Source organism: Acomys russatus, chromosome 12, assembly GCF_903995435.1.
Source record: "Acomys russatus chromosome 12, mAcoRus1.1, whole genome shotgun sequence".
Taxonomy (NCBI): domain Eukaryota; kingdom Metazoa; phylum Chordata; class Mammalia; order Rodentia; family Muridae; genus Acomys; species Acomys russatus.
The window spans coordinates 1,048,762-1,068,161 of NC_067148.1; the positions used below are offsets into that span (position 1 = coordinate 1,048,762).

General features: G+C 37.1%; 1 protein-coding gene across 2 annotated transcripts in view; it reads left to right on the top strand.

The window, feature by feature from the left end:
* The window catches only part of Gulp1 (GULP PTB domain containing engulfment adaptor 1), a 107,526-nt gene that overhangs the window by 7,213 nt on the left and 80,913 nt on the right, over positions 1-19,400 (top strand). For both annotated transcript variants that reach the window (XM_051153770.1, XM_051153769.1), the window contains exon 2: positions 78-139. In XM_051153770.1, coding sequence (XP_051009727.1) covers positions 78-139 — 62 coding nt within the window. The remainder of the gene's footprint in view (positions 1-77; positions 140-19,400) is intronic.

Consider the following 19,400-nt stretch of genomic DNA (forward strand, 5'->3'; position numbering starts at 1 on the left):
CCTTCATGTGAGAATGTTTGAATATGACATCATAGAAATTTGTGATTTAATCCAGTACTGTATTTTCTCTGTTACAGACAAAACATGGATGCATACACCTGAAGCTTTATCAAAACATTACATTCCCTATAATGCAAAGGTAAAGTAGTTATTGGGACTTTATCCAACTTTACATTGTTATATGTTATTTTTAATAGTTGTGCTAATTAAAAAATTATTTCCTGGTAAATGGTATTTGAAACTAATTTTGGTCATGGCATTTTATCTTAGCAATAGATAACCTAACTAGGAAAAGAGAAATATTAATGAGAGAGAGAGACAGAGACATGCAGACAGAGAAAGACAGAGACCCAGAGAGACAGAGACAGAGAAAGCTAGAGAGAGAGAGAGAGAGAGAGAGAGAGAGAGAGAGAGAGGACCAACAGAATGAGCTGGCTGGAAAGTCTTGCCAGGATCTTATCCTGAAAACTACCTGTAGAATTCTCCTCTTCCTCTGATACATATCAATTCCGTCTCTATTTTGTTCCCAGAACTTTTTCAATTGTTTGGATCAGGCCTGCACAGATTATCTAGAATAATTGATTTCTACAAAGTATCAATTGATTGTTGGTACTAAGTACTCCTATAAAAATGTCATCACAGCATATAGAGTAGAATTTGACTGAATATCAGCACTATAACTTGGTGAGCTGCACAAAGTAGTGCTGGCAATAAGTCTGTTGACAGACAGAAGTAAAAAGGGAGAGTCAGAGGACTTTTTGGATGGTGGAAGAACCAGTGTAAGTCATAAAAATTAAATGTAGAAGACTTTAATGCTCGCTTCCTTGACGTGAAAGTTGATCATCATCAGCAGAGTTAAGAAGCCATTAGAACTCATAGGAAGTCACCTTAATCATATAAGCATTGGTAATACGTTTACTGAATGGCAGGAAATACATATATCATAAAAATAAGGTGAGATAAACATCAGACCAATATTGCATGTGACATAGGAACAGTTTGTATATGGAGAACAGGGATGTGCCGGTTTTATATCAAATTTTATATCTAGGTCTATGTCTAGTTTTTCTTCAGACTGGCTAAAAGGGAAGATCATCTGTTAGAAGTTCACCATCACTTCATATTTGGCATGCACTGGTTAAAAATTAAGGAAATAAATTTAATAGAACTGTTAGAGAATAGTTAAATAATATTTAACTAGTGTTTAAATTTTATTCATTTAACTAATATTTAAAATATTAGTTAATATTTAAAATAACTAACATTTAAAATAATGGTAGTCCCCTGGAGAATGATGTGCTGACATTCATTTAAGATATCTTCAATTTTTATTTTCTGCTTGAATATTACTGTCCATTTACTTTTTTAACAAGGCAATTTAGCTCCACCTTTTCTCATTTTATGGAGTACTGATTGTAAAATTTTACATATGATATTTATATTAAATCTTGTTCAACTGCATGTGAATATAGAATACAAGGTGATTACTTAGTAAGAATCAGACTATGTAAGGTTCATTAGTTCTGAAAAGTTTCTTTATGTGTAGTGACAGCATGAGTGCTTATTCATTGGGCATTTATTATATTTCTCTCTGTACTCTGTAAGCAGTGTTTCCAGTCTATAGGTTATAACCTAAGGGGAAAACATATTATGAAATCAGTGTAGTATAGATCATTGTACACCTGCTTTGAGAGATAGAATAAAATATAAAAAGGAAAGAAACTCTCAAAATGTATGCAGCAAATATGTATTTGCTCTGCAGAATTAGGATTTATAGTCCAAGAATTTGAAAGCCACTACTTTTCAATTGTAACCTGTAACCTGTTTTTCTACAAAGTAGACTTGACTAGATTTAACTAATTTAAAAGTGAAAATCTGCCTATGTAAGCGGCCACCATTTATTGAGAAAACGTCTGTCTCTGTGGCCTTAGCTGGTTGGGATTCACAGAGTTCTGCATGTTCCCTGCCGTTGCTTCCTGAGTGAGACCATTAAATGTGCCAGTATAGCCAGATGTTGGGACACCTCTACTAGAAGAGATAGTTAACAACTTTTATCACATGCCCTCATTGAATATAGCCTCTTACAATTATTCTTCAAAGTGGCGAAAAATATAGTTACACATCTGGCAGTGGTGGGTCTGGGCCCATGTCCAATGGGTTAGAAGAGAGCAGTTGGACCTTGAGATTAGATGTCCAGTTTCTCCCTCAGCAGCTGCTAGAGTGCTTTAAAGGTGAGGCCTGTGGCTGGGGCACAAAGCTGGGTTCCCAGCCTCTCTAGGGGAGGTACAAAATAAGTTCCCACACTGGGTGTTATAGTTAGCTCTTTTTAGAATGAGAGTCTCAGAAGGCAGATGAGACTTGGGGACTCCACAAGTGTTACATCTCCTCCTACGGAGGCCATGCCATGGTATAGTAAGCTGGCAAATGCCCAAAACCAGCCAAAAGACAGTGAAATTGCCAGTATCAGAAGACAATGAGAACTTGGACCTGTGATGGTATGGCAGTGTCTTATTTTATTTTATTTTATTATTTTACTTATTATTTGGTCTGTCTGCCATGCCAGCCATGGTAGGGGAAGTGAGTGGATGCCCAAACAGGTCCTAAGAGATGCAGGCTCAGCAGGGGCTTCCCCAGTGGTCAGCACCAATCAATAAAGCCGTACACCAGCAAATGGGAAGACTGGAAGTCCAGTGCATCCTTCAGGAGCCCTTCTTTTCTGAAAATGACAAGTCTGAGATGGTTGTGGTGGAGTGAGAAAACAAAATAAACTTTACTTGTGAAGCCCTGAGCATTGAGAGGGGGGTGTGTCCTGAGGGTGGATGTGTCTGATTTGCTAGGGCTAAGGTTGCCAGCATAATTAATATACATGCAGTCCCTTGTTTACAGTCAATACCACAGGGCCCTATCACAACAAGAAGAAAACAGCTCTTATGAATAAGGCTGCTATGAACATGGTTGAGGAAATTTTCTTGTTGTGTGCTGGAGCATCTTCTGGGTATATTCCAAGGAGTGGAATAGCTGGGTCTTGAGGAAGCCCTATTCCCATTTTTCTGAGATAGCACCAGATAGATTTCCAAACATGGAAACAGCCTAAGTGTCCACCAGTAGAAGAATGGATAAAGAAACTGTGGTACATATACACTATGGAATACTACTCAGCTATTAAAAACAAAGAATTCCCGAAATTTGTGGATAAATGGATTGAGCTAGAAATGATCATAATGAGTGAGTTAACCCAGAAGCAGAAAGACTCAAATGGTATATACTCACTTATATCTGCATACTAGCCCAAGGGGCATGTCCCACGAAAGCCTTCACTTACCAGGAAACTGGGACAGAGGGGAGGACATCCTATTGAGACTCTAGATGAGAGAAGCATGGGAGAATAGCAAAGTAGAAGGATCCACAGGGTCCTAGAAACCTACAAGTAGAACATTATGATAGGCAGATTTGGGCCCAGGGATCCCACTCAAACTAAGGCACCAGCCAAGGACAATACAGGCAGTAAACTTTAAACCCCTACCCAGATTTAGCCAATGGTCAGAACATTCTCCACAGTTGAGTGGAGAGTGGGATATGACTTTCTCATGTACTCTGGTGCCTCACATTTGACCATGTCCCCTGGAGGGGGAGACCTAGTGGCACTCAGAGGAAGGACAGCAGGTTGCCAATAAGAGACTTGATACCCTATGAGCATATACAGGGGGAGGTAATCCCCCTCAGGAACAGTCATAGGGGAGGGGAATAAGGGGAAAATGGGAGGGAGGTAAGAATGGGAGGATACAAGGGATGGGATAAACATTGAGATGTAACAAGAATAAATTAATAAAATAATAAAAAAAAAAAAAGAAAAAAGAAAACAGCTCTTGATTATCCTATGTGTGAGATGACTCTGAGGTACAGTTTAGGGCCTTTTGCTGGAGGCTAGGATCTTAGTACTTCCTGGAATTCCCTGTGCTTGTTAAAATTTTTTATCAGGAAAGTGTCAGCCTGTATGTTTCTTTGAGGACTATGTGACACCCCTTACAAAATCTGGGATGACTATATCAGGTGGAGTGAGGACTCTGCTGAGAAAGGGAGTCCAGTCTTTATAGACTGAGCATGTAACTGAGATTTCAACCTTATCCAGTAGAGTCTCCCACAAAAAGTGAAGGGAAGCAATAAGATCTTACAATTTGTATTGTCTAGTCATTTCTTCTTTCTTCCCTCCCTCCCCTCTTTCTTTCTATTTCTGTTGTAAGAGATAGGATCTCACTGTTTATACTATATTAGATTTAAACTTGTAACCTTTGTATCAGGCTCCTTAGTGATTGAGAATACAAGTGTGCCTGATTTCTGAGATACATTTTTAAATAAAATTGACCGTAAGGAGCCAAAATGTATTCACTGAGTCCGCCAGATGTGACTGCTATTTGAATCATACTAGGGGATAGAGAAACACCACAAAGTCTGAATACATTTTGAAAATAAGGCTAACAAGATCTAAAAATTGATTTTATATTCACATTAAAGCAGAAACTTTCAAAGATGTAAACCATAAGGAAAGAGTATTATAATAGCCTCTCACTTCTGACAGGAATGCTAAGCTGTCTTTTCTATGAAGGTGAAATACTGACAGATCTTTATTTTAATCAGCTTATTATTCTATTAATGTAACAGTGATTTTCTTGATAAAGACTTGTGACAAACGTTTCACATAGAACATTTATTAAATATTTTATTTTAAAATGTATAACTCCTCTAAAAGGCTAGTGTGTTGATCTTTTGATGAAATGTTTAGATTTAGGATATGTTCAGAGGGCACTAGAGTTGTAGTTTGTTTGTTGAATAAGTCCCTAATTACATGTATTTCTCTAGTTCATCATAGGACTCAAACAAGTATAGATGGAGATGTATAATTCTGTCTAACACATATTCTATATATGTGTTTATTTGTGTGTGTGTATATATATATATATATAGTCATATATAAAGGATGTCTATTAAAATCTTGCGTTTGATGTGACACATTATTAATAACATTTTTATCATAGACAGAATCATCCAATTCTGGAGTCAGCTCTAGTTTTTATACTTGGGAATAATTTAGTGTTTTCATTTTGTATAAAAAAAAAAAAGAGAAAAACCACTTTAAACCCATGCCAGGTGTTTTATTTTTTTTTTCTGCTTGCTTCAGACACTGTAACACCAATGAAATTTTGCAGTGTCCACCTAAGAGTTTCACTGCATAGAGAATGAGGTTTCCTGCAGGCTGAGAAGAGATGATTGAATACTGCCAGCCTGGTAAATTTACATATAAGAGAGGGTTCATTTGACCATTAACGAAAAACACCAGGATGACACCTTGGCATTATCTGGGGTTTCCTACAAGTACATTCTGAAGGAAAATATTTTGTGAAGTTTCTCCTGCTCTTAAATAAAATATAAAACAAAAACAAATGCATGCAGACTTACTAAAAATGTGATAGAGAATAACAGGCTAGAAGTTAATGAAGAGAAAGCTATGCCATTAATTGGACTAATGAGTCATGGTAAAGAAAGATCTCAATTTAACTGAATAATTTGATTAATGATTAAGTTTTTTCTGATGATTATGTCATACATTAAGCTTTAGTGAAATATTAATACTAATTTGTAGCTTCATTGAAGAAAAATTTATTTTAGAAATATATATTTTCTACAGTGTCAAACAAAGAAAACGGAATTATGAATAAAGCATGTTGAGATTGAACCCTCTGAGACCATTGAAAGCCATTAAAATGTCACATTTTAAATACATTTCTGAAACACCTAAAACGACATAGAATTCTAAAATTTTTAAGGCATTTTAGTGTAATTTTATAATACCTATAAATTTAAGAATTTTCCAAGTTTGCAGGTTGTAGCACAAGAAGAATATACAAAATATGTGAAAATAATTAGCATGCAATGTTTAGAAGTGTTTTCTTTAATCCTTTCACTTATACAAGTATAAAATTTTAAATAAATTTTAGGATGAGTGATAAATGTCATCTCCGCACAAAGCCTTCTAAAAAAGTGAGCTGTCATTTTAGACTTGTTCTTCATTGACATTAACACATGCAATATGTTCATTCCAAACTTTTGAGTGTAGAAGGTTGAATATGTTAAATTTTTGCACCTCTAGCCCTGAGGCCAAAATTTATAGGCTTCATTTCTTTCCCCTTACTCTGCTTTTACTTAATATACCTATTAACAAAATCTCTCTGCAAAAAATGTCTCTGTATAGCTTCTGGCCCTGCTGAATGCTGTACGAGCACCTAAGCTGAAAGAGGGATCTTATGAAGGTTGAAAATGTCTATCAGTTTGTGAAGGAACAAGAAACTGTGTTGGTAGGCAAATAATAGCTTTGAAATGGCACAAATTGATCTGATCTTTAAAGGGTCAGGCATTAGAATTCTGAAGCTTCAAATGTGAATTCAGGGGACTAAGCAAAAAGTAAAAAGATGGGGAAATTGTTTGAAAAATGTCAAGTGCATTGGAAGCTTTTATCAAGATTATTTCAGGAGTGGCTTTGATGAGTGGCTAAAATCAGCATATGTTTTATCAAAAACCCTAGGCAGCTGGTGGTGAGCAATCTTTGAAAGAAAGATCCAGAGGAAATGAGAAGTGAGGATAAAGAGGAAGGAGTTTTCAAGGAAGGTAAAATTCTGGCAGGAAACACATTGGTTGAAGAAATGATATAAACTGAGCGCAGAATCAGCATCTTTAATGGATTCTATGGTCTCATTTTAAAAGCAGTCTACTTCAATACCCATGACTCTGCATCTTTAGAACAGTCACCAGAAAAAAAGGGAAGATATCTGTAGGAAAACTGTACTAATATATTATTTTTCTTGTAATAGTTTCCTCAACAGTACAGAGTACCAAAAGGTTATATAACATTTCAAGTGCATTAGGAATATATGAAATCTAAAATGAGTTCAAGGAGTGGCAGGATGCGTGCATGCCATACACAAGCTTTTTTACCTGCCTGTGGGACTTGAGTGACAGCTCTGTGACCTGCTGCCCTCCTGGCAAACACTGTGGGACAACAGCATTGATTAGCATGACAGGGGGAGCCTGCTGTCACCAGCTCATTCCCTGTTGTTGTCCTTCCTAGGTGTGAGATGAGGCAGTGGTCAGCTCATCCAGTCACAGAAAAGCCCTTTAGCAGACAAACTATGGTCCCAGCTCAGGGTCAGTACACTGAAGAGTTTTTACAGACATTTTAGGAAAATACTCTTTTATCTCTTAGGCAGTTTACAAATAAATACATGTATTTTAAATCACACCGAATTTGTTTTTTTTTTTCTCTCTCTTTTAGTGGCATAAACTATGGGAAACTTTGTCTCTAAAATAGCTTTCAATCTATTTTACAAAAGAATCTGTGTATTTCCTTTTTTTTTTTTTTCAGTTTCCAGTAAAATGTTTATCACCATCTAGTTTTTTGTTTTTGTTTTTGTTTTGTTTTTCTTTCTTTCTTTTTCTTTTTCTTTTTTTCTTTTCTTTTCTTTTCTTTTCTTTTTTTTTTTTTCTTGGTGTGGAAACTAAGTGGACTTTCTCCTGAATTTTTAGTATCATTTCAAGAAAGTAAAAGTGGGTTCCATGTCAGTCATTGTGTGCATTGGATAGTATCAGACATCCCCCTTGCCAAGTTGAGATAACAAAGAAGAAATGAAATCTCTCAGGACCTAAAGACCTGATGTGAGCTCTCAGCCCCAGTTTGAGAAAAGTGACTCAAAGCACAGAGAATAAAAGTGCCACAAATGTACAAATCAGCCATTTACATTAACAGGTCAACAGTGGATTTTATTCTTTCGGAATAACAATGGTATTTGCCAGAATGTGGTACATCATAATATTTAGGCAGTGCAGAAAAGCATACAAGTATTAAAATTAACATATTGATTCTAATCCTACTAGGCAGCAATGACCTAGGGTTAACTTTCAGCTAATGATACTTCAAGAAATTCATTCTTGTATAACCATGGTTATATAAATCAAAAAAGACTTTAAACACAGGTGAATAACTTTTAACAGTAATCTTGTGAGCACATTTTAACCATCTCATTAACCCTCATAAAGAGCAATAAGAATAAGATTCTTAACATTTATAATTGAACTAAATTGTAACTTTGAACAAATTGTAAATAGGAAAGTGAAGCAGAGGTTGAGTGGACATATAAAAAGAACTAGCTTTATACGATAAATTTCAATAGAAGTTTTATCTTTGTAAAAATATGGTTTTAATTGAAATAGAATTCTGTCACTTTCCCCCCTCCTCTTTCTCACTCTAACTCTTCCCTGCTGTCCTCCCTTGACCTCTTCTATTTTAAGCCACTCCCCCCTCAAGTTGGTATACTCTTTTTCTTATGTGCTATAAATACATCTAGTTTTGCTGTGTGTTTAGTTTTGAGGTTGACTCCTCTACATTGATAATGAATAAAGGTGTTCATCCTTTATCTTTTCTTTCTTATTTTTATTTTCATTTTTATTATAATTTATTCAAATTACATCTTGTTATCCTCTCACTTGTATCTACCCTTTTCTACCCTCCCTCCCTCTTTCACGCTATTCCCCTCCCTTTTACCTCTGACAGAAAGGGATCTCCTCCCCCACCATATGGCCACAGTCTTTCGGGTCTCATCCTAAGACCCCTTCCTCTGGGTGATACCAGGCCTCCCCACCAAGGGGAAGTGATCAGATTGAGGGCACAAGAGTTCATGTCAGAGGCAGTCCCCTCTGCTCATCCTTTTTCAATTGCAAATCTCTTCTGTTCACTCTTGATACAGGACCTTTGAATTTTCCATGTTTTCCTTTAACCTTCTTTTGGCTATTTTTCTATTGTATTTGCTGACAATTAGGTCTGTCCTCCCCACTATGATGCTTCTTTATTCTGCTCTCACTGGGTGCTCTCAGACACTCATGACTTAGCTCACTCTCCATTTCTTAATGGCTTATTGCCCTAAATCTTATTTCTGAGTTCTAGCTGCACATATCATTTCTGCAGGGAGGCTATTAGTAGAAGACCTTACTATCCCTTAATTGTGTCCTAAATCAGGCTTTGGGTTCTGTTCTGTAAGTTTATTCTCTGCCATCTAGCAGAGCAGCTGCAGTGAACTGTTGGCTGCCTGATTTGCTGAGTACATTGTTGACATAATTCAGAAACTGAGGCGCCATTTGAAGGCCAGTCCCTTTGAGAGCTCTCTTGGCATCATCACCATAACTTTCTCACTGAAGTCTCCTTGAGTTGCCTTAGTCCTCCTGCTGTCTCATCATTTCTGGCAGTGTCAGATTTAGACTGTCACAAGGATGAGACACACTTGTCCGAATGTAGCCTTACTGTCTCTGGTGAACTTGAATGGTGTTGTGCCCTTCCTAGATCTAAATATATATGGAGGGAGGATAGATTCATTGGCTCAGTGTATGTCATAGTGGCCTAGACTATGTATGCTAATACTGGAGGAAAGGCATGTTCTTAAAGGAAAAACAAACCTTTCCTGGAAGAAGGCGAAAAGACTACTATAGACAAACATTATTTCACCAGGGCTTTGTCCTGTCTTCCACTTCCTCACTATCCATACATCTTGTCTCGGGGATAAGACATTTCTACTTTTTTATGAAGCTACCACCAAAAGACCAGTTATAGATGGTGTTCCTCAAAATATCCATGATGATATAATAGATTTTTATTTTTGTTTTATTTTTGCAAAAGAGTCTTTCATGGAGACCATTTTATCACAAATTAATATTTTTCAGAAATGCTTTAGAAACTAGAAAAATATATTCCTTGTCAAAGTGCACTGAGAATTTAACCATGGTAACTGCTGAAGCCTATACCTTTCTTGCCAGAAGCAGGTAGGCAGTTTGTGATATTTTTGGTTGTCTAATCATGCATGTCTTGCATCTCTGTTGCACAAAAGGCTGTTGCAGTACATTTCATAATGTTGTTATATCTCTTCTCCTTTCACATCCTGTGTTCACCAGCCGAGGAGTGGTCTATTTATAATGAAATTCAACCATTTTATGTCCTGATGGTAGCCTTATACTTATTTCTGTCATAATGTATTCTTCAGTCAGGAGTGGTCAGTATTTGCCTTCTCTCTGTTTCCAGCAATGTACTTTGAATGCCCTTTATTTTTACAATGTAAGCTGCTGTATTTTGTTTCCTTATCTCCTTCTCTTCTTGTTCTCTTCTGAGGCATTGCATATACTTGAGAGCATACCTAGACTCTGTTACCTGAATCTCAGTGGTTTGTGGTTTGCGGTTTGTGGTTTGTGGGTTACTACAGTTCTTTCTCCTGGCACACATTGTGATCTCTTGTGCTTGAGCTTCATATCCACATTCTTATAACTACATTTTGAAGATATCTAGGTTTTTAATTTTAATTTACTCTTTCAGAAGTTCATTTATGTGTGACATCCCTTCCAACAGCTCACATGATTCCCAACCACATCTCCTTCTAAATTTCATGTTCTTCTTTTATAATTTCTAATAAATTGATTCTTTATTTTCCAATGAGTTCAGTTAGTGCTGCCCTCATGTGCCTGGGCATGAGGGTCATCCTCTGGGTTCTGGGGAACATACCAGCTGCCACTGGCAGTTAGGGTCAGATACTGGTTGTCTTCAAATGTGAGCCCCTATGGTAAGACTTATATCTTAATGATTGGTGCTCACTATGGTAATGTTGTTCGTTCCTGGTCCACACAAAGATAAGGGAATGTCAAAACATATAAGACTATATGTGCATTATAATTCAGCCTCCAATGCCTCTACTATAACTTTTAAAAGAATAAATAAAATATAAAATATAAACTGGAAATTTTCAGTATGAAGTTATAAGAGTGGGTTAGTATGCTTAATCACAAAAGGTCACACCTTTAATTCAGAAACTCAGCTGTGTAAGAGAGATAAACATGTTTTTGTGTTGATCCTAAGTGTGGGATGGGGAACAGACTTGTGAGAGAGCAGGATGTTTTTCCACTTAGAAGTTGAACCATTTCATAGGCGAGCTTGGACGTTGCCAGCTGAAAACCTCCTAGTTGAGACTCTGAGAGGGGATACATATGCCCAAAGCAAGAGGCTTTAGAGAGGACTTGGGATTGTTTTGGCTGTTCATCAACACTTCGAGAGATGCTTCTAGAGAGAGCTGCTCCAGGGAAGGCTTCAAGGCTTTGACCTCCTGCTGAGGCTCTGGGCCTCAGCTGCTGTTCCAAATTCTAGCAGCAACCTTGATTGAATTGAGGGTTTGCTGAGGGCCTGCTGACTATGCCTGGAGAATCGTTCCTCAGAACTGATATCCTTAAGGCTTCATTATTGTGCTCTTTAATCTCCTTTTCCTATTGCTTGGGTTAGTCAGGTTGTAAGTGAGATACACTCTGTTGATGAATTCATAATAAAGTATAATTGTTAAGAAAATTGAGCCTGAAGGTGGTGCCCAACATGGAGTTATTCAACATTCCCTGTGGAAGTACCTTCTAATGGTATCTCTTCATTGGACCACTACTGTTCAGTGTAGGTACTGAAATAGCAAACATTTCCCTATCCTTCTCATGCAAAGGTATCATAAAAAAACCACAGTGTTTTAAATCAATTACTATTATAGGCCAAGACTTAGGTATTAGGGAAGGTAAAGGAATTCTAGGCTGTAAATGAGTCATTGGTTGGATTACCTTATTTACTGCTCTCAAATCTGTTATCATCCTCCAGCTGCCTGAATTATTTTTTACCACAAACACAGGGGAATTCCAAGGGCTAGTAGACTCTTCTATATGCTGAGCCTCCAGCTGCTCTTGTACTAAATAGTGAGGCTCTTGCAATTTTTCTTTTATTATGGGCCACTGCTCTTGCCACTTAGAGCCGTTTGAAATCCATTTTAGGGACAAGGCTGTTGGTACATCAGCAGTGGCACCTCTTATAAATTTGGGAACTCAATGTCTAGCTGAGTTTGGACAATGGACATGGCTTGCAGTTGTGCCTGATTGCTTATCTTAATATCTCCCCCAGAAGCATGTGACATTTCACCCCTACCTTCATCAGTGTTTATCTTTTTAATTGCAGGAATATTAATCCGAATACCCCATTGTTTTAAGAGAGCCCTTCCCCATAGATTTATGAGTATGTCAGACACATATGGTCTCAGATTCCCTGTCTGTGCTTCTGGTCCCACACACTTAAACCACCCTATGCTTTGTTGCATTTGAGGTAATTTACCAATTCCTGTAATTTCTGTATTAACCTTCTGAAGTGGCCAATTTGTATTCCAATACTTGTTTGAGATAATAGTTATGTCAGCACCATATCAACCAGACCTTGTAATTCAACACCATTCATTTGTATTATTAATTTAGATCTCTGATCATTTACTATTGTTTGCCAGAACATACGCTTCCCTGTACTTTCAAATGCACCTGTTCTTTCTACTGGAGCAGCTTTGCCCTAAATGTAAGGAAACAGTAATAGCTGAGCAATTCTCTCCCCTGCATTAATTTGTATTTCCTTTTTTACACATGCCATGATTTTTATTTCCTCTTTACAATTCCCATCTATAATACCTAGATGCACAGTAAGACCCTGAGAAGTCAATCCACTTCTTCACAGAATTGTTTACATTGTCTCTGAAGGCAAAGGGCCTTAGATACCAATACTTAATTTGTAACATTCAATCTGTGGCGTTAATATAATAGATATATTTGAGGCCACATCCAAGGCTATGCTGCTGTCAGTAGCATGCATTAGATCAGTAAACCCTAATACTCATTTTCCTGTGAGTCCATTACTTCTGGACTGGCTAGGGAAATCCGCCTGGTATTGTTGATGGAGCCCCAAGCCGATGAACCCCTCTTTCCATTTCCCACCTGCAAGATATTACCTTGCACATCACTTGTAGACTGGCAATCCCTAGCCCAATGTTTTCCTTTCCCACATTGGCTACAGTACCCTGGAAGTCTAGGCACCTCACAGACATCATAGTCAGATGCTCCTTGTTCTGCCCTATGAGTACCATTTACTCCAAATTGAGTGCCACCTGTTATTTTGATGTCTGGAACTTTTAACTTTACAATTTCTTTGTATAGGACCAAGCATGCCACAATTAAAGCACCAGGTGTTATGTTATCTAGGACCTCTGGCTATAGCTTGTCCTACAATATTGTTTTGGTGTTCTGGAAGACTAATATTAACTCTTTCTCTGACCCATTCATCTGATGGAGCTCCTCTTTCCTTTAAGGGTTGAATTGCCCTTTTACATTCCGTGTTAGCATTCTCACATACTATGAGTTTCAATGCATTTTTTTTTTTTTTGTCAGAATCTGTTATTGGTCTATCTACTGCTGATGCTAATCTCTGCAAAAATTCTGTGAAGGCTTCCGTAGGCCCTTGAAATATCTTAGTAAAAGGAATGGTTATTTTACCCAGTTCTTCAACCATGTCCCAACTTCTAAAGGCTGCAATACGACATTGTTCAATCACTGTATCATCATATTGGACTTAAGTCTTAAGTCAGCATATTACCGTTCATGAAGCATTACTAACATTTATGTCCCTTCTCTTATTTTCTTGTTCTATTCTCTCTGCCTCACTTCACCATGATAACATTGCAGTTACACCACTTCTAATACCACTGGAACCAAACTTTTCCATTCTTGGGGAACAACTCTATGCTCTGTGGCCCAGTTACTCAGTATTTGTTTAGCAAAAGTGGAATGCAATCCATACCTGATGACAGAGTCCTTAAAATGTTTTAAATCTAGCATATCTATTGGGCTTCATGCAGTTTCATCATAACCCTCAGCACCATTTTGAGCAGGCATTTGTCTTACAGTAACTGGAAAAGCTGATGGTGACTGTGTGACCCCGAAGGGTTCCTCTATGGGAACATTTTTCTCCAAAGACCCTTTGGATTTTCTGTTGTCCTATTCCTCTAGTTTATTTACAGTCCTCTGGCTTCCCATTTCTCTCTGATCCCTCCACATGCTGGTGTTTTGACCACCTGGTCCATGAAGCAGGGTGGGGCAGCAATTGTGGGAAACCTTCACTCTCAGTTACCAGGTTTTTCTCCTTTATCAATGGTGCAGTTTGTTTTCTATTTGCTTCAACCTTCAAATTTTCTACTTGTACTGCCAACTCTGCAATCCCTTCCAGAATGATAGAATTTGCTGACCTTTCCAATTTTTGCATCTTATCAGTCTCTCTTCCAATCTTTTAAAAAATGTAATACAGTAAAAAGACCAAGAAAAAACAAACAAACAAAAAATTCCCTCTGGATATAAAGCAAGAAAGCACTTTGCAACAGTAGCTGGGATTTTGCTGACACCCTGAAAGAGCATTGCTATATCTTGAAAACTTGTATCTCCCTCTGCAACATTAAAAGTTAAATTAGCCTTGATGCCCATGGAAGACAATGCATACAGTCTACATATTTCCAAGAGCAAAGAACTATAATAGCCTATAGACTATGAAGATTCAGCTACAAAAGACATGAGATCTTGGTATGTTCAAAGTATATGCAATGCTTCAGAACAGAGCAAGAATGAGAAAGAGATGGTGAGACAAAACAGAATAACCTACACTGGAAAAATAAAAATACTCAAAAAGGATAAAAATGGAAATACGGAGAAGGATTATCATTTGTCACCCCTACATGTGAGCAATATATGGGGTAAATACAAGGCAGGTGTCATGATGTAGAATAATTACACTTCATCATGTATACTCTTTGACCTTCCTGGACTTCTAATCTTTTCGTCTCTCTTGATAACTGCATCATAACTTAAATCCCAGGATACATATCTAAAGTTTTAGACTCAGAAAATAAATTATTTATCTCCATTTTGAACACATCCCAAGATGAGAAATAAGTAGGAAAGCAGGCCTATGTTATTTAAAGTGTATTATAACCATCAATTGTATAAAGAAATGTGATAGGTAAGGGTGGTTCTGCACTTAGAACACCAGAACCAAAAAGTCAGAATCTGTAAAAGCCTTATGTTTTATTCCAAAGAGTATAGCTTTAGGATCTCAAGGAAACTAACTAAAAGTGAGCTTTGTAACATCACATAACCCTAGTACTTTATCCATTTTTAGCACATGTAAATTGAAAATAATACCTCTTTAAAATATTATTTTAGTACAATTAATATAACATCAGTACAATTTCTAGGACATGATTTTGTTTTACTAAATGTTGGATTTCCTTTTTTTCCTCCAGCTTTGATATAAAATTGCAGCTATGGGGAGAAGATTCTACAATTTCAGCCAGTGCCACAACTACAAATGGGATTTTAGACTATAGCAAGTTCATTAGGAAATTAGTTCTTGGCTCTTTGCACATTTTAATAACAAGACCATTCTATGATTCACCATTGTGAAATAGGAGAAGTAAGCCAACTAGACATGCACAGTTGCTTTTCTCTCTGTCATGTCTTCTAGGCAGAGTTATCTGTGAGAGAGTTGCTCACTAATGATGACAGGTATGGCAGCTATAGCTAATTACTTCCGAGGAGATTTAGATTCAGGGAAGAATAAATCATCCATGTCAGCCTCTGCAGATTTAGATAAGAAATGATACCTGAATGGGAAATCATATGATGCAAGAACCTGGTCTGCAATTACTTGATCCTCGGTTATAATCCTAAATAATTAGCCATCTCACTATGGATTTATTTCCAATGTCTATAAATTCACTGTCATGGTTACATATCTGCTTTCATTGTTTATTAGAATTATACTGAGCCATACCTGTTAAAACAAGTGTTTGCTAACACCCTAAGGAGAAAAAAAGGAAAGAAAATACTTCCACTTGTAAACATTCAGAATTTATAAAATTGGTTAGAAGAACTTTTAGGGAAAAACTAAGTAAGACCGAATAAGCTCAATTATTGCGGGAGAAATGTGAATGACTTTGGTTAACATGTCAATGAATTTGATTATTTTTTAAATGCACAAAAGCAGAAAAGAATAAGTCTAAACAAAGCTTTTTCATTGACCATCACTACAGAATGAAAATAGTTTTTGCTAAAATTATGTCAGATGCTATGCCCATGAAGTCTTACCAAAATGACTACATAAAATGAGCTGAAAGGGACAACAACATCAGATCACCGAGGTGGATAGGAAAAGGCCAACAGGCTACACAGTGAACTACAGGCCATTAAGGAATGCTGACTGATGGAGAAATAGTTTTCCCCAGGGAAGAGCATACCAACTGGTTATAATTGGATAACCAATACTAACTGTTCAACCCTGAAAACATACATGCAATCAGCACTGTACAGACTAAATACATTACATTTAGGAGTATAAATGGGAAAGGAGAAATATTGTACTTATGTTATAATCTCAAAAACAAAAATAATGGGATAATAAATTACAAATGTAAATCATTTTACTATCTGTTTCACCATAAATTGTTTCATAGTTCATGTCTTTACAATTGTGTGTCTTTAATAAGTTTGTGTGATTTTTAGTTTATAAATTGATAATATTTTAACTGAGTTCCAAGGAGCAAGTTTGTGATTCCACCATAAATAATCAGTAAGACATGAATGCTTTATTTCCTTCAGTACACACTAGATATCACGCTTTAGGTGCATGAATCATCCCACTGTAAGCATTACACAAAATTAGGTGGTTGAAAAGATGCCCATTTACTCAATGTAAAGGGATTACTACATAATCAAAGGGACATTATACACAAAATATCAGGAACTGAAGAAGCTTCCAGCAATGTTCCCTATGGTCCTTTGTTAGTCACAAGATTCATCCCAAAGTATTTAAGCATCAACTTATGTGGGAAATGTTTTGCTTTTAGAAACCTATCATATTTCCACATATCTAGAGGATATGAAAAGAACTAACAGATATTATCTTAGCAGTGGGTGTGAGCGAGTCCTCATACACAACATCACAGAAGCATGCCAAAACATGGTGCGGGTTGAAAGCTCAAAACATTTAGGGTGGCTATAATTTAGAGTGTTGGTAGGAAAATATAGAATTTATATAATGATACCAACACAGTGATACTCCTAAGTGTCAGAAACACAGCAAAATATGTGAAATTGAGATAAAGCATAATGGGCTGCTGTACCAGATGTGTCTCTTAACACTCTGAGCACTGAAGTTGAAGTCCTATGGAGTATTTAAGTGTCTTCTGTCCATAATGCCATTAAATTATCAGCATATAGAACAAAATGTTTTCCAATGACCCAGCAAAATCTAAATTCAAAGACCAATCTGAAGGGCTTCAGTGTTCTTCAGAAATTTACTATGAATAGGAAATAATATTATCTTAAGTATGTCCTATTCTTTGTGTTTATGTTAGAATAAACTACTCTTAAAGTTTCAACACAGTTAAAGGATGCTGTTTTCTCCAGAAACTCCTCCTCCTACATGATCAGGTAAATCTCAGCTTACTGTGGAGAAAGAACAAGACATGAAATTTTCTTTGTCTACCCTAGAGACTCATTGCAATATTTCTTCTCTAACTGTTCCAAATCGTTATTTATCCTGGAGTTTTAATCAATATCTAAAGTTGTAATTTTCTGGGCAAACATTTCTATGGACATGTTCCATATTCAGAGAAGTGTGTGTGTGTGTGTGTGTGTGTGTGTGTGTGTGTGTGTGTGTGCGCGCGCGCGCACGTGCGCGTGCGTGCGTGCATTGCCTCTTATTTTTAAACTTATTTTTATTTTTGTGTATTGAAGCCTTTACCTCCCTTCCATAAACCCCTTAAGTCTGGGTATGAGAAAAAATGTTAGTTGGGAAAGAATGCAGATTCCTTTATTTCTCCTGGCTGTTTAGAGTCAATTGAGTCTTTGGGGGAACACCAATCTCCATTAACAGCAAATGTAGCAAACAGTATCCTCCAAGCTGCAGTGTTGAAACGTTTGTTTCTTTCTGTCCACCACACCAGTCTTTGGTCTCTCCAAACTGCTACATGCCTCATTGCCATCACCACATACCACTTTCTGTCTCTGCACTCTCCTATGTATCTTCCTCACAGTCTGGACCATGTCCTTGTCCAGGCTGCTCTAGGCAGGCTGTTACTGGCTGGCACTGACCACACATGAGACAATTATAAGCTGTAGATAAATTAAAGCCAAAACTAAATCCCATACTTGGGATTAAAACAAAAGCACATTTAGCTTACAAAACTGAGTTTATAAAGACACCAAAACTTCCATTACGTGTGTGTGTGTGTGTGTGTGTGTGTGTGTGTGTGTGTGTGTGTGTGTAGTACAAACATGTAAGAACTATTAATTCACTATATCCTTTAGATCCATTGACAAATATGATTGTCTTTGTGTTTACAAAAAATCTTTCACATGAGTAATTTTCACAAAATGTGGAGAAACAAAAGCTACATTTTCCTTCAAGAGCTGAACATCAAGGATTACAAATATTATGTTTACATCATCTTGACTCATAGTAAAATATCTACAAAGTAATGAGATCTATGAAAAACCCATTTTCTGAGAAGCAGAAAATTTCAAATGTCATCAAGTAGTGTCCTTTTATGTCGCGCCTCGCCCGACCAGCAGGAAAGACGCAACCACCAGTTCTTCTCCAAGCAGTTTATTCAAGCTCTTCAAGCAAGCAACTCCCCCGAACCACACCCGTCACGCACTAATAAGGCATACTATCATCCAATCCATTCACGCCACGTCTCGCAACCTCATAGGTCCACGAAGGCGGAACTACCGCAGGCAGTGGGCTATATCCAAATAAGGACTTGTTTGTGTTCTACAGAGGCGGCTCTGGCGGCGTGCCAGGCGCCATCTTAGGGTGCGGTCCTCGGGGGCTCTCCACACTTTTAGGCTTCCATGTCTCTGGCAAATGCTTTCATGTTACATTCTAGTAAGATAATCAGACCAATATCATATATGTCACTGAAAGTAATACAAGGTGTCTGGGTTTCCCACATGTAAAAATCTTCAGCTGGTCTTTCATACAGGCAATGTTTTTGTAGATTCTAACCTATATGACAGGAATGCTTTTCTCTATATTTTAACATTTTTTGGGTTCAGATGTTGAAGAGTAGAGAAATATATAGCCTAACACTTTTACAATGTTAGACATATGTAGAGTTAGTAAATTAGTATATAGATATTTTTCTTCTCATTTTTTATTTAAAACTAACCTTCAGAAAAAGGGAAACTTTTGAGAGTGTTAAGCTTTTAAACTGGCAGTTTTCAAACTGTGGATCGCAACCCCTTTGGCATTTGAACAACCCTTTCACAGGGGTTGCATAAAACCATCAGAAAGCATAGATACTTAAATTATAATTTATAATAGTAGCAAAATTTGAATTGTAATGAAGCAATGAAAATAATTTTATGGTTGGGGGTCACCACCTATGAAGAACTGTATTAAAATGTCATAGCATTAGTACGGTAGATTA